Source organism: Eubalaena glacialis, chromosome 3, assembly GCF_028564815.1.
Source record: "Eubalaena glacialis isolate mEubGla1 chromosome 3, mEubGla1.1.hap2.+ XY, whole genome shotgun sequence".
NCBI classification, from domain to species: domain Eukaryota; kingdom Metazoa; phylum Chordata; class Mammalia; order Artiodactyla; family Balaenidae; genus Eubalaena; species Eubalaena glacialis.
Genome location: NC_083718.1, coordinates 157,557,020 through 157,573,872, shown reverse-complemented (window position 1 = coordinate 157,573,872; position 16,853 = coordinate 157,557,020). Strand labels below are relative to the sequence as shown.

General features: G+C 38.2%; 1 protein-coding gene across 3 annotated transcripts in view; it reads right to left on the bottom strand.

Annotated features, from left to right (window-relative positions):
• Positions 1–16,853, bottom strand: part of TESK2 (testis associated actin remodelling kinase 2) — a 131,116-nt gene that overhangs the window by 66,530 nt on the left and 47,733 nt on the right. For all 3 annotated transcript variants that reach the window (XM_061184301.1, XM_061184303.1, XM_061184302.1), the window contains one exon: positions 2,818–2,939. In XM_061184301.1, coding sequence (XP_061040284.1) covers positions 2,818–2,939 — 122 coding nt within the window. The remainder of the gene's footprint in view (positions 1–2,817; positions 2,940–16,853) is intronic.

The following is a 16,853-nucleotide window of genomic DNA, read 5'->3' as shown; positions in this document are numbered from 1 at the left end:
AATCTTCAAAAAAAAATTCAAGTTCCAGGTTGAGTCAACCTCCTCCAAGAAAGCTTTGCTGACTCTGCCAAGCTAATATGATCTCCAACTCCTTTGAACTTCTATATCACTTAAGAGTTTACCCAAGCGGTAGTGTCCTGGCTGATTTTATTAGTTCTCTTTTCATGTATGTAAGTCCTAGATCTCCAATTAGAGTGCAAATTCCTTACTAGCAGACATTCCATTTCACGTACACCTTTTTGATGTCTGACATCACCAGGCATATACTAGATGCTCAAAAAATTGTTAATCTGATTTGTGGGTAGGGAAAAAAGTCATAATAAAATTACTGGGACTTCCCCGGTGGCACAGTGGTTAAGAATCTGCCTGCCAATGCAGGCGACACGGGTTCGATCCCTGCTCCAGGAAGATCCTACATGCCACGGAGCAACTAAGCCCATGCACCACAACTACTGAGCCTGCGCTCTAGAGCCCGCGAACCACAACTACTGAGCCCGCGCACCACAACTACTGAAGCCCACGTGCCTAGAGCCCATGCTCCGCAACAAGAGAAGCCACCGCAATGAGAAGCCTGCGCACCACAACAAAGAGTAGCCCCAGCTCACCACAACTATAGAAAGCCCGCGCACAGCAATGAGGACCCAACACAGCCAAAATTAATAAAATAAATAAATTTATTTTTAAAATAAATAAATAAATAAAATTACTGGCTGAACGTTTTTGGTAGTGGACTAGGAAGCCAATAATTCTATACAAAGGTATAAAGTTTCAAGTAAGCAGTATAATCTAATTCCATAATTTTCTACCACTGACCACACATGTAAGTCATACTTAAGTTATATGATTTCTCTTTAGTCCAATATAAATATTAGCCTTAAACAACCCTAAGTAAATTGCACTTTTAACTTTTCCAACTCTCTTACACAGATGCCCTACTTTAATATATATTGACTTAAATTTTCTTATTTGGTTTCATTTAGAAATACACTCACCTCACTAAAAAGTCAAGATAGGGACTTCCCTGGTGGTGCAATGGTTAAGAATCCTCCTGCCAATGCAGGGGACACAGGTTGGAGCCAGGGTCTGGGAAGATCCCACATGCCGCGGAGCAACTAAGCCCTTGCGCCACAACTACTGAGCCTGCACGCCTAGAGCCCGTGCTCCGCAACAAGAGAAGCCACCGCAATGAGAAGCCCACGCACCGCAACGAAGAGTAGCCCCTACTCACCGCAACCAGAGAAAGCCCGCGCACGGCAAAGAGAACCCAATGCAGCCAAAATAAATAAATAAATTTATTTTTTTTTAAAAGTCAAGATAGAGTGAGAAAGATTCATACACAGTAACCCCTTGGTATCTGCAGGACATTGGTTCTAGGACCACCCCACCCCCTACCCTGTGAGGATACCAAAATCCACAGATGCCCAAGTTCCTTATATAAAAAGGCATAGTATTCACATATAACTACACACATGCATATACTCCCATATACTTTAAATCATCTCTAGATTACTTATAATACCTAATACAATGTAAATGTTATATAAATAGTTATAAATACAATGTAAATGCTATGTAAACAGTTGCTAGGCACAGCAAATTCAAGTATTGCTTTTTGGAACTTTCTGGAATTTTTTTCCCAAATATTTTCAGGCTGTGATTGGTTGAATCTGTGGATGCAGAACCTGCCGATATGGAGAGCTGACTGTACTGATTACTAGAAAGTAATGATTATATAACCTTATTATACATACGAATAATTCTCCTTTAAAAAGGTAAACTATGTCTCCTCAAGTGAGTGTTAACAGTTAAGAGGAGATAGCCTGGGACTTCCCTGGTGGTGCAGTGGTTAAGAATCTGCCTGCCAATGCAGGGGACATGGGTTCGAGCCCTGGTCCGGGAAGATCCCACATGCCACGGAGCAACTAAGCCTGTGTGCCACAACTGCTGAGCCTGTGCTCTGGAGCCTGTGAGCCACAACTACTGAGCCCAAGCGCCTAGAGCCCGTGCTCCACAACAAGAGAAGCCACCGCAATGAGAAGCCCACGCACCGCAACGAAGAGTAGCGCCTGCTCACAACTAGAGAAAGCCTGCATGCAGCAACGAAGACCCTACGCAGCCAAAAATAAAATATAAATAAATTAATTAATTAAAAACAAAAAAGTAGATAGCCTGGGGGCATAATTTTATTTTTATTTTCACTGATTTAATTATGATTCCTCCTAAACCAATTTAAGAAAATTAAATAACCACTAAAATCATCTCTCTTGGATAAATTACTAATTCAGCAATAGGTAACAACTGTTCTAATAAGCTGCTACTAAGAGTAAAGCAATTTGAGAGACATAAGGAAGTTGCCTTATTTTTTAAAAATATTTTATTTATTTATTTATTTGTTTGTTTGTTTATCTGGCTGCGCTGGGTCTTAGTTGCGGCACGCGGGATCTTTTAGTTGCGGCATGCGGGATCTTTTAGTTGTGGCATGCAGGACTTTAAGCTGTGGCATGCGAACTCTTAGTTGTGGCATGTGGGATCTAGTTCCCTGACCAGGGATCAAACCCGGGTCCCCTGCATTAGGGGTGTCAAGTCTTAGCCACTGGACCACCAGGGAAGTCCCAAGTTGCCCTATTAAATGCAGTTAATTACCAGAAAATTAAGTCTCAGTAGGTAGAAAAAGACCTAGAGCACAGCTAAATCCCAGCAAGACAGATTTAGCATGAAATCTTGAATCCCTCTTTTCAGCTTTTAATACTATTCTAACAAGTCTCCAATAATGTTTCGGCTTTCTCACTGATCCCCAGAAGGAAGGAAAGCCATTACCTAAGGATGTTGGGATGGGAGAGTCTATTCATGAGCTGCACTTCTTTCAGCATGTTTGCACGGTTACTGCTCAACGTGTTCATCTTAAGAGCCATCACCTGGCCAGAAGCTCGGTGGCGCACCTAGAAAATAAAATGGGACAAAAAAAGAGGCTTAAGGGCGGCAGCTAAATATGAGGGCAAAGCCTCCACGTGTAGAACATGCCAAGATGTTTTACTGCCAATTTAGATAAAATAGACATGGTAAGGGATGTTTTTCTATAAACTCTGATTACATTAGGGTCTCACTTCCATTAACAAAGATAGATTTATTCCATCGAAGACCAAAATTGTTTCACATTAAGCTGGCTAGAAACACATTGTTAATAATACCTCAAGAAATCATGTCTTTAAAATTTAAAAAAAATACCTTAGGAAAAAATGGGGAAAATTTATTAGGCTGGTTTCTTAAGGCCAACATTGCTGAGTCTTAGCAAACTGAAAGGAAAAAGTCTCTTTTGTGGAATTTTAATTGTGCACAGAAAAGATTCATGCATAAGCCTTATATAACACATAATGAACTGTAAAACTGTCTTTATAGGACACTAAACCCACATCCTCAAAATCTCCCCCAAGCACCATAAAATGTATATCTACAAGAAAAAAACGCATTGCATGTTAAATATAGAAAGAAGGCAGTGAATCCTTTGGAGCTAATACTGTAGTAATCCAAGACAAAGTACCTTATAATTATTTATACACACTCAAGTCAGATATAAAAAACATGAGCCACACCACTCACACTATTACCCATATGCACAGAGCAAAGTCTACTTCTAAAACATTCATTCTCTGTAGATTCAATCTATTTTACATGTAAAAATATTATTTTATAATTTCAATGCACACTCAACAGGTTTAAAAAAAAACACAATACTTGCAAAAAAATTAACTATGTTTTCAGCCTCTAAATCTGGTGTCAGTAGTAGCAAAATGAGACTATCAGAGAAAATATTTTGCCTTACCCAAAAAAAGCTCAATTATTCACTTAGATATGTGTTTCCTACTGAGAAATTATGAATGAGGCAGTAGGAAAGTTACGAAGTACCAAGGACCTCATTACTTTCTGGTTAAAAAAAATTCATTTCAGGGTTTCCCTGGTGGAGCAGTGGTTAAGAATCCGCCTGCCAATGCAGGGGACACGGGTTCGAGCCCTGGTCCGGGAAGATCCCACATGCTGCAGAGCAACTAAGCCCGTGCGCCACAACTACTGAGCCTGCGCTCTAGAGCCCGCAAGCCACAACTACTGAGCCTGCGTGCCACAACTACTGAAGCCCACGTGCCTAGAGTCCGTGCTCCACAACAAGAGAAGCCACCACAATGAGAAGCCTGCGCACGGCAACAAAGAGTAGCCCCCGCTTGCTGCAACTAGAGAAAGCCTGTGCGCAACAACAAAGACCCAACTCAGCCAAAAATAAAATAAATTAAAAAAAGAAGAGAATGATTAAAAAAAAATTCACTTCAGATCATGCACAACAGGGACTTGCTATGCAAAAATGTCATCATCCTAGACTTTCAGAGTATTGTTTCAGTATATTATTTCCAGTTGACCAAGTGGAAATTCCAGTAGAAATCATGACAATCTACTTAATTCTTCAATCTCCAGAAATTCTTTGACATGACAATAGCCCCAGAAGTTTAGTATTAATATAGAACAGACATCACAGCTTATCTTAAAATTCAAAGAAACAATGCTTCAGAGTGGCCAGACACAAGAAGGGGAAGGAAGAAGCAAAACACTCAGAGCCACAGGAACCCTGATCAGAAGAACTGAGGCAGAACACTGGCTGTCTCTCCACTCTTCTAGATCACTTAGTGAGATTTGGAACCCAACTCTCTTCCTAGTGCATCAATGATTCTGTTGTCATGTACCTCGTGATTGATGAAATAGAAGTGGCTTTCCTTTTCAGATCCTGCATGGATAAGTTAAAAGAGACATTTATATACAAAGAACACACTGACAGTATTTTTCCAACTCTATTTACAGAAAACATCTGTGTTGTAATAAGGGCTCTCCATTCTGAAACTCACTCCTCTTTTTTTTTTTTTCATCATCTGAAAACTATCACTGAGTTTTTTTTTTTAAAAAAGTCTGCTTTTAAGAAAGTTTAATATTGGGACTTCCCTGGTGGCACAGTGGATAAGACTCCACGCTCCCAATGCAGGGGCCCTGGGTTCGATCCCTGGTCAGGGAACTAGATCCCAAATGCATGCTGCAACTAAGAGTTCGCCTGCCACAACTAAGGATCCCATGTGCTGCAACTAAGGAGCCAGCGAGCTGCAACTAAGGAGCCCTGGAGCCTCAACTAAGGAGCCCGCGTGCCACAACTAAGACCCGGTGCAACCAAATAAATAAATAAATATATAAATAAAAGAAAGTTTAATATTAAAATAATGTGTGAAATTTAGGGATAAAAATCTGTTTCAAACTAATCATAAAAAACCTTACTTCCTTAAACAAGTGATGAACATGTCCATAACATTGTAGTTGTCTTTCATTTGCATAAAATATTTTTCTTCTTTCTTCTTAGCCCCTCAAACTCTACCTATCTTTGAAGGCCACACTCAAATATCCCCTTCCTCTCTGAAGTCTTCCTTGACTCTCTCTAGGAACTATTTGTGGTATCCCTCTTTATACTGCCTCAGAACAACATTCAGAACACCAGTATACCACTCATCACATAGTTCTGTACAAAAATACCTCCTCGCTAGGCTATAAAGCATCTTGAGACCAGGCTCTATGTTGTATTAGTCTTTGTCTTGCAGTGCGTAGAAGGCCTGGCACATCATAAGGGCACAGTGAAAACAACAGCAACAACAGTTAGTTAAGTGATACTTCTAATGTACTTTCTAAGGCCAGTGAATCATTTATTTATCCAGGTAATTTCTTTGGGGGGTGGTGCTTTTCTTTGTTTTTCTCTTTTTGGTGGCAGAGATTTGGGGGGAGGATGCAAACAGAAAAGTAGTATAAGATTTGGCTTAAATTTTCTGGAGTTTACCATCTAGAAAGGGACAAACAATAAGCTATATGACTAGTCAGATAAGAAAGAGAATAAAGAATCAAATACAGCATGAGAGGTATTTATATGAATGTTGATGCACTTAGGGAAAAACTTCATGGGACTTCAGTGACACCTCCAAGAATTAATAGATTTGGACAGATTTTTTAAAGTACAGAACAGACTACAGGTGATAAAGAAAAAAGTCCCATCAAATTTAGAGGTTCACAGAATATAGGGAACCTACCTAAATGCAGGAGGATCTTCATTCCAAGTTGTCAAAACCACGAAAATTAATTAGCCCTCAAATCTACTTAGATTTTCAGATTAAAGGGAAGGCCTATTTCTGCCTAAGTCTGTCCTCTACACATAGATCATTGTTAGTACTACTAAGAGGATTCCCAAGAGATTGATATCTTTAAATATCTTTAATTTTTTTTTTAAATATATAGAATTGCCATATGATCCAGCAATTCTACTTCCAGGTATATACCCAAAATAATTGAAAACAGGGTCTTGAAAAAATATTTGTACACCCAAGTTCATAGCAGCATTATTTACAATAGCCAAAAGGCAAAAGCAATCCATCCATCGACAGATGAACAGATAAACAAAATGTGGTATATACCATAATGGAATATTATTCAGCCTTACAAAAGAAGGAAATTCTGACACATGCTGCAACACGGATGAACCTTGAAGATATTATGCTACGTGAAGTAAGCCAGTCACAAAATGACAAATACTGTATGATTCCACTTATATGAGGTTCCTAGGGTAGTCAAGCTCATACAGAAAGAATGTAGAATGGTGGTTGCTAAGGGTTGTGGGGAGGGGAGGAATTTGGAGTTGTTTAATTGGTACAGAATTTCAGCTTTGCAAGATGAAAAGAGTTCTGGAGAGTGTAGCACAAAAACGTGAACTGAACTATACACTTAAAAATGGTTAAGATGGTAAATTTTATGTTATATATACTTTATCACAATTATAAATAAAAGAAGGAAGGTAAGGAAGAAAAGAAAGGAGAGATGGAGAGAAAAGAGAAGAGGAGATGTGAGGAGGGAAGGGGAAGGGAGAGGATCACCAAGGTAAGGAAATTACTACCTCTCCTTGACTTTTAAACTCATCTGATGCTACCACAGGATCTTCAAATCCACTTTCTAAAGAAGAGCATAGCAGAGTGGTGAAGTACTCGAGCTTTGGAGATGAGCAGACCGAATCCAAGTTTTAACACTTAAACAATTAGAGTGACTTCTCATTGAAGTCTTCTGTTGTAAAATGAAGAGAATAATAGTCTCTGTCTCACATGGAGGATAAAATGATGTTGTTATGTTAGATAAACAAAATAATGTGTATAAAATACTTAACACAGTGCTTGGCACATAGTAAACATTCAAATAAATAGGTGTTGTTTTTAATAAAAATAAGAAACTATATGTTCATAAGAATTTAGCATATCAGGTGAGTTTGAGATGATATAGAAAATGTACACTTGTAATTTTAAGTAAAAATAGCAATATTCAAATCTGTATATGCCCCTGAGATTGTTTATTTATTACAAAGGGGAAAAGATACCTTTACAATGGAGAGGTCTGGTGGCTAGCACTTAACCAAGGGATCTTATTTAGCATTACCGAAAGTAAGACATGCAACATTATCGAAAGTAAGACATGCAACATTATCAACCTTCTGATACAATGTATTATACTTGCCAAAATGTTTAACTCAGATCTAATTATAAGAAAAAAATTAGACATATTCAGAATATCTAAAAGACAACTGGATGGTACTCTTCAAACAAACAAAGTGTGGGGGAATATTCCAGATTAAAAGAGATTAATAGTCATAAACACTGAAATGAAATGCATGAAACCTTGATTGGATTCTGGGTCAAAAAAAGCTGTAAAAGACTTTTTGGAGGCAAACAGGAAAAAATTTTTTTAATGGAATTATTTATTTATTTATTTATTTTTAAAATTTTTTGCTGTGCCCTGCGGCTTGTGGGATCTTAGCTTCCCAGCCAGGGATTGAACCCAGGCCCCAACAGTGAAAGTGCTGAGTTCTAACTACTGGACCACCAGGGAATTCCCAGGGAAATTTTTAATAGGGACTGTATATTAAATTATTTTACTGAATTAAGGTTAATTGTCTAAGGTATAAATAGTGATACTATGGCTTTGTAGGAGAATATATTCTTGGAAGATACATACTAAAGTATTTAAGTGTCATGATGTCTGCAATTTGCTTTCAAGTGGTTTGCCAGAAAAAATACAGAGAGATAAAGCAATGTAACAAAATATTAATAATTGGTGATTGTAGTTGAAGGGACTTACAGAGGTTTATTGCATTAGTCTTTCAATTTTCTACAGATTTTTAAAGTTTCCATGGGACTGCCCTGGTGGCACAGTGGTTAAGAATCCGCCTGCCAATGCAGGGGACACGGGTTCAAGCCCTGGTCCGGGAAGATCCCACATGCCGTGGAGCAACTAAGTCCATGGCAACAAAGCCACAACTGCTGAGTCCGAGTGCCACAACTACTGAAGCCCGTGCGCCTAGAGCCTGTGCTCCGCAACAAAAAGCCACTGCAATGAGAAGCCCACGCACCATATACCCTGAGAAAACCATAATTCAAAAAGAGTCATGTACCACAATGTTCATTGCAGCTCTATTTACAATAGCCAAGACATGGAAGCAACCTAAGTGTCCACTGACAGATGAATGGATAAAGAAGATGTGGCACATATATACAATGGAATATTACTCAGCCATAAAAAGAAACAAAATTGAGTTATTTGCAGTGAGGTGGATGGACCTAGAGTGAAGGTCCATACATACAGAGTGAAATAAGTCAGAAAGAGAAAAACAAATACCATATGCTAACACATATATATGGAATCTAAAAAAAAAAAAAAAAGGTTCTGAAGAACCTAGCTGCAGGAAGGAATAAAGACACAGACGTAGAGAATTGACTTGAGGACACGGGGAGGGGGAAGGGTAAGCTGGGACGAAGTGAGAGAGTGGCATGGACATATATACACTACCAAATGTAAAATAGATATAGCTAGTGGGAAGCTGCCACATAGCACAGGGAGATCAGTTCGGTGCTTTGTGTCCACCTAGAGGGGTGGGATAGGGAGGGTGGGAGGGAGACGCAAGAGGGAGGAGATATGGGGATATATGTATATGTATAGCTGATTCACTTTGTTATACAGCAGAAACTAACACACCATTGTAAAGCAATTATACTCCAATAAAGATGTTAAAAAAAAAAAAAAGCAGCAGCCCACGCACCGCAACGAAGAGTAGGCCCTGCTCACCTCAACTAGAGAAAGCCCACGGGCAGCAACAAAGACCCAATGCAGCCAAAAATAAATAAATAAATAAAACTAGAGTTGAAGATGACTTCAAGGTCTACAAACAAAGGAACAAACCACAAACTAAAGGTCAGTCAAGTGGGTGCATGCAGCCTGTAAGTAACTGGAAGTAACTGATAATCTTTCATTAGACTTTTCAGCCACATTCAAATAATAGCAAATACTATCTATCATCTTCTATATACAAGGCACTGTGCTAGATGTTGAGAAGGCTCTTACAGATCAACATGAGACATCAGTCTGTCAGATCTTCCTGCAATCTTTGCCCCCAAATTGCAAAGTTATCCTGTTGCTCTCCAGCTTAAAATTCTTCAATAGCTCACCACTACCTGGGGAATAAAGTCCAAACTCCTTAACAAAACTAAATCCATCTTCTGCTCCCTGTATATTCCCACCATCTTCTCCCCCTACCTTTAGTTATTACATACTAATATTTGTAATTCTTTCCAAAGGTATCACCCTCTCCACACTTACTTGCCTTGACACATGCTATTCTCAACGCCTTGATGTAATCTTAACCCCCTGAGCCCTATCCCAATCTCCCTTCCAAATTCCCTTCAATTATTCAAGATATAAGAAACATCACTTTCCCTGGGAAAATCTTACTTTATTTCAAGAAAAGTTGGATGGCTCCGCTCTGTTTTCTTCGTACTCTGTTCTTATTTATCTCTGTTACAGCACTTGCATATTGTATGCTGTTAGTCTACCTATTTATTTATCTCCAATATACCTAAGGGCAGTTCCAATTCAAGGTGGCAACTAGGAAGATCCTGAACTTACCTCCTCCCTGAGACACAGAATCTACAACTGCATATGGAACAATTTCCTATATGCCTAAGAGCAAAGACTGCCTTATTCATTTCTTTATCCCCAAAATAGTTATTCAGCTCCCCCCTCCCCAAAACACACATTCTGACAAGCAGGACTTCTTCTCATATGGACAAATCTAGATTTTTGTCAAAAATTGTTAAAAGGTAAGCAGGAAAGAAAAGCATGGCAATTATTACATAACTATCAACAGACACTAGTAGACTCTGGAATAGAAAAAGCAGATTACAGGTTATATACAATCCTATGTCCATTAGCTACTACTCTATCCATTTTTATTCCATTCAAGTAAGCATATTAACATACAAATGAGAGTGACAGTAAATATAGGGGTGCCTCTAATTCAACACTAATTTATATTTTTAAAATTAAATTATTTGCATATGTTGATAATTTAACCATTTTATTTTTTTTATTATTTTTTTAAATTAATTAATTTATTTATTATTTTTGGCTGTGTTGGGTCTTCGTTTCTGTGCGAGGGCTTTCTCTAGTTGCGGCAAGCGGGGCCACTCTTCATCGCGGTGCGCGGGCCTCTCACTATCGCGGCCTCTCTTGCTGGGAGCACAGGCTCCAGACGCGCAAGCTCAGTAGTTGTGGCTCACGGGCCTAGTTGCTCCGCGGCATGTGGGATACTCCCAGACCAGGGCTTGAACCCGTGTCCCCTGCATTAGCAGGCAGATTCTCAACCACTGCGCCACCAGGGAAGCCCCAAGGGCCCACTTTCTATCCAGCCGCCTCCACATCTAACCCCACATGTGAGCCACAGGCCCAGGAGCTCCATAGGATCCAAACTGGATGACTTTTTCAAGATGAGAGACCTAGTAAATGGCAGAGACAGAATTTGAACCCAGATAATGCAAAGAACATTCAGCCTGACAGGGTTGAAAACAAGTGGGCTAAGGAAAAAAGCACTGCGTGCACACTACATAATAATTATTTTGTCAAGAAATAATAATCATGATCTTGTATGTATCTAACAACATACCCTTATAATAAACCAAACAAAAACTGACAAAATAAAAGGCAAATTTGACAAATCCAGAATCTTCATAGGATATTTTAACATACCTCTCAGAAACTGAAAGCTTAAGCAGACAAAAAATGAGTATGGATATGGTATATTTTAATAACAAAACTGACATGCTTGATCTAATCTTGTCCCAACAAAGGTAAGTTTTGTTGATTTTTTCAAGTGTACGTGAAGCAATTTACCAAAATGCATGGATACTACATCATAATGGTTGAATCACATTCTCAGACCACTATGAAATAAAATTAAAAGTCAAAAATAAAGAGATAATTAAAAATAAGCATAGTGGGCAATACTAATTGTTTACCCAACATCTATTTTCCCCTCTTCTTGACTGACATAACTCCAATTAGGTGGCATCGTGCTTAATTAAAACATTCAATCTGGCTATCTGCCTTGCAGCTAGGGTGGCCAGATGACAATAGTGCTAGTAAGGAGATGTAAGTGGGAATCGCTTGGTGGGGGATTCTGGGAATGCTAATGTTTTCCTGATGAAATTGTCCTTTTTATAGCCTGAAGCAAAGATGTGGTGCTTGCATCAAGAGCAGCTATATGTAACCAAAAGGACAAAAGCCGCACACTAAAGAGAGAGCTAGAGGAAGCCTGGATTGTTGATGACTTCCTCAAGCAGTTGTAAAGCATAGGAATTTCTCAAGATTTCCTGAAAAAAATTAATATATTATTTGAAAAAGCCACTGTGTTCAGGTTTCTGTAGCATACTGCCAAAGACAATCCTAACTGATCTGTAAAAGGTTAAAAATAAATAATTTAGAGTTCAACTAAAGATTCTAGGGAAAAAAAGTATAATAAAGATAAAAACAAAAAATGAATGAAATAGAAAATGAAGAAACAATAAAGAGGTTCAACAAAACAAAAGTTGATTTGGGGGAGAAAAAAACTAATAAAATAAACATATCTACAGAAAGTTTTCATTTTCGGGTCCCTGCCTACTTCTCTAGACTCATCACAGGCTTGCCATTTCTTTCCATGCACCCACTAGACTTGAACCAAACCTAATTTCTCACTCACCATTCCGAAAATATTCCATGCTCTTATTCCTCTGTGCCTCTGCGAATGCTTTTCTTCATGCTTGAAATGCCCTTTCCCTGATTGTCTATCTGACAAGCTCTTTCTACTCCTTCAAGAAAACTCAAGGGTGACCTCTGGGAAGCATTCTCTGACCCCTTCAAACAAGGTTTGTACTGGTGCCCCTTATTAAATCCCTTAGCACCCTATGCATACTTTCACACACTCAGCAACTATCTATTAAGCAATTTGAGGCTCTTGCTAAAGGCTCTGTTTCAGCAAATACTGTATTTTAAATACATTTCCTGTCTTCCACCCTAAGCAAAGAGCTCTTTTAGGGCGGGATTTTATTTATTTCTCTATCCCTAGCACTAGCTCAATGTCCTACACCTAATGAGCATTAACTAAATATTTGCTGAGTAAATGAATGAATGATTAAGATAGCAAATGACTGCAATGTTTATTACATGCTAGAACAGAAGTATCAGCAGAGTGCTATGAGGTCTCAAAGGGGAAGCAACCAACCCTCTCACTTGCCTCATTGCAAAAATAATACACTCTAACATCAGCTTTTTATAATACCTCTCACATGCCTTCACATATATCATATCATCTACAGAAATACATCTATGCACTGAGTGAATCCAAGCTGTACATACAACTTGTGTGCTTCCAGTTTTTGTTTTTCCAGCTGGATTTTCAATTAAGGTAAAGGACCTTGGGAGATACTTTTGTATAGCAATATGCACAAAGTAAAATTTTCTACCTGATAAATTATCCCTTGATGTCACCTAGAGCTGAGCTCACCCCACAGACACATCTGCAAAATTCTTTACTAATTAGCAGCCCAACTTTCCACATCAGCTCTGGAGGAAATAGTAAATGTACTGAATATGGCCAAAAGCTACAATAATACACTACTGTGTGTAAACCTTAAGAACACATGTGATACAAATAATCTCCTTTAAAACACATCACTTCACCCCAAAAAACTGAACCTACCCATGACAGCTCCATCTCTGAAACCCCCTGTACCTCAAAGAGGTTGCAAAACCAGATAAATGCAACATGGAAAACAACAGGAAATTTAGCAAGAAGCAGTTTTGACAGACAATAAGGATATGCAATAAAGACCATTTCCAAGGTGCAGAGCCCTAAGAAGCCTTGGACTGCTATCATCCTCTTTCTCCCAGGCCTTTCAACGCTAAATTCCTTTTTAAAAGGTGGTGGGAGATGGGAAGGAAGTTCTTTCCTCTCTATTCTCTCTTTTGTAAATCTCCGTAATATGGTGTCAGCCCCTTGAAATTTTTGTTTGGTAGATTTGGTAGCTTCCCTGATCTTTAGGAACCTGTCTCTAACTGCTGCCTGTCTCTTTTTTCTCCACATCCTCCCCAAGTAAAGGGACCTGTTTAGATTCAGTCCTTGCTGCTCTAGTCTTCTCTGTCCATACTCTTTTCCTTAACTGTTTCTGACATTGAAAACATTCTCTGATGATTAAAAATGTGCTCAATTCCTATAAAACACTGCATTCATGCCAGAGTAATATTGTACAATTAAGGGTTTTCTCTACATTCATACTCCTTTAATTCCATTCTTTATATTGAAGGTTATATTAATTCTCTAACTACATGGGGTAGTTTAATTCTGAAACGGCTGGTTTGATATGAAGAGATAAACAGACACACACACACACACACACACCCCACACACAAATCTTGCTCATGGAAGTTTTGGAGTTGAGGGTGATTCACATCACTCCCAGAACTCACTACTTTGTTCCCCAAATGGCCTTGGTATAAACTGACATCTCAGTCAGAGCAAAAACTCTGAACACTGGTAACATCAGAAATACCTAATAGGCTTTCTCCTAACCTTCATCTTCAAGTAGAACATGTACTGCCTCACATCATCCTCACTGTCCAATTCTTAGTCATCTTACAAAAGCTGCCTTATACACCTCTAAGACAATAGAGCTTAACTCTTCTCTGATACAGTAATTATTAAAACATATAGACACTGCATCTTATTAGAAGAGTCACATGCAGTACTGATGAAAACACCGTTTACAGTGAGGTCTCAGAAAGGCATATAGAGAAGCACAAACACAACCGTGAAATAAAATATAAACAATCTGGGAGTTCTCTGGTAGCCTAGTGGATAGGATTCCGGACTTTTTCTGCTGTGGCATGGGTTCAATTCCTGGTCGGGGAACTGAGATCCCACAAGCCACGTGGCATGGCCAAAAAAAAGGATAAAATACAGACAGTCTGAGAAAAATCCTTAAGTACTTGTAGATTCAGATTGCAACATTTAAAAGAGAAGATTCACTCTCATGCAAATTTCACAAGTTATAGATTGAGAGGATAAAAAATTATAGTCACTTGGGGCACTGAGACCACAGCAGCAACACTAGCAATATTGAGATCCAGTATCTTACTTTTCAGACAAAGCAGACAAGGCTACTAGAGAACACAAAACCTTTACATTCCCAAGCATAAAAATAAAACATTCCAGAACAAAATAACATTCACATACTAAAATGTTTCCTTTACTTTCCATATACAACTGTTCACCCTACAGATTTAAAGTTTGCATGACAAACTCCATGTGCACTAAATAATAAATGTACAGCCATGAATGTGAAAAAATCCGTTTTTCAGTACCAAGCAGACGGCAGATATCTGGCTCTTCTTGTTTATAAGTTTACTAATCTTATGGCTTAGCATTTCTAGATACAGTGCTGTCAATTTCAGAAAATATACCAAGGAGAGAAAGTGGGAACCTAAGCCTTTGTCTTATCCTTTTTTTTTTAAATTTATTTATTTTTTAATTTTTGGCTGCGTTGGGTCTTTGTTGCTGCCCGCGGGCTTTTCTCTAGTTGCCGCAAGCGGGGGCTACTCTTTGTTGCGGTGCGCGGGCTTCTCAGTGGGTGGCTTCTCTTGTTGCAGAGCACGGGTTCTAGGCACGCGGGCTTCAGTAGTTGTGGCACTCAGGCTCAGTAGTTGTGTCTCACGGGCTTAGCTGCTCCGCAGCATGTGGGATCTTACCAGACCAGGGCTCGAACCCATGTCCCCTGCATTGGTAGGCAGATTCTTAACCACTGCGCCACCAGGGAAGCCCTGTCTTATCTTTTATACCTCGTTATATATTATACTTGCCACATGAATTTAATCAGGTTGAACTCTATAAGGAACTCTTATTATATATGCTATCATAGTCCAGAAATATATCATAAATACATAAAAATTAATAAATAAAATAATCTATTTCTTGTATACCAAATCAAAATTAGATGCAATAGTCCATTCATCAATTAGGTAGATAGGAATTCAAATCCTAGTTGTTCCATTTACTTGTTGTAATATATTTGGCAAGATGCTAAATATTTTTAACCTCAGTTTCCTCATTTATATAATGGAAGTCTAACTACTTATAGGATTGTTGTAGTCATTTTAAAAGATAACGTGTATGAGTTCTTAACACAGTACTTATCACAAAGAACTCAACAGATCTTAATTATATATAATAGAAATAGTAACTAGCCCTTATATAGGGTGTATTATGTGCTAGACATTATTCTAAGCACTTCATATATACTAGTTCATTATATCTTCTCAACAACACCACTATTATTATCTCCATTTTGCAAATGAGGAAACCAAGGCACAAAAGTCAAGTAACTTGCCCAAGATCAGAAAGTTTATAAGTGGTAGAGCCAAGATTCAAACCAAGGCAGTCTAGCTCCAGTCTCTCAGCTACTTTGCCTCTTAATGTATTCTTATAATGTATATATATATTTTTTTCTCATGCAATGAATATTTAGTGAGTACCCTCTATGTGGCAGTCTGCATTAAACATACAGACATAAAAAACACAGGGAGTTTTGATCTAACAGAGAAAGGCAAACATGTAAACAAAAATGTATCATTGCTCTGATAAAGTCTGTACATGGTATATAGGAGGCATAAAGAAGGGAACACTCATTCATGCTATGAAAAATATGATACTAATGGTAAGAAAAGAAGGCATCTGATTTCATATAACCTTCAAAACTGAAATCACATCTAAAAAGTAGTAGGCTGATAAAAAAGAATGAAATAATGCCATTTGCAGCCACGTGGATGGACCTAGAGATTATCATACTAAGTGAAGCAAGTCAGAGAAAGACAAGTATCATATTATAACACTTATTTGTGGAATCTTTAAAAAAATGATACAAATCAACTTATTTTACAAAACAGTAACAGACTCACAGACACAGAAAACAATCATATGGTTACCAAAGGGAAAGGGGGGTGGAGGAGGGATAAATTAGGAGTTTTGGATTAACAAACTACAGATACACACTGCTATATATAAAATAGATAAACAACAAGGACCTACTATATAGCACAGGGAACTACAGTCAATATCTTGTAATAACCTATAATAGTAAAGAATCTGAAAAAAATATGTACGTATGTATAACTGAATCACTTTGCTGTATACCTAAAACTAACACAACATTGTAAATCAACTATACTTCAATAAAAAATTTTTAATAAAATAAAATAAAAAATAGTGGGTTGACCTAAGATCAAATTTGAACTGTTGTGTAAAACTGAAATAGAGAAAATAACAATATCAAAAATTTTAAGAGCTACTATTTGCTTGATGGACTAGGCATTGTACAAGGTGATCTACATATTTCATTTGATCCTTCCAACACTACAAGTTGGGCATTGTTATACAGGGTACA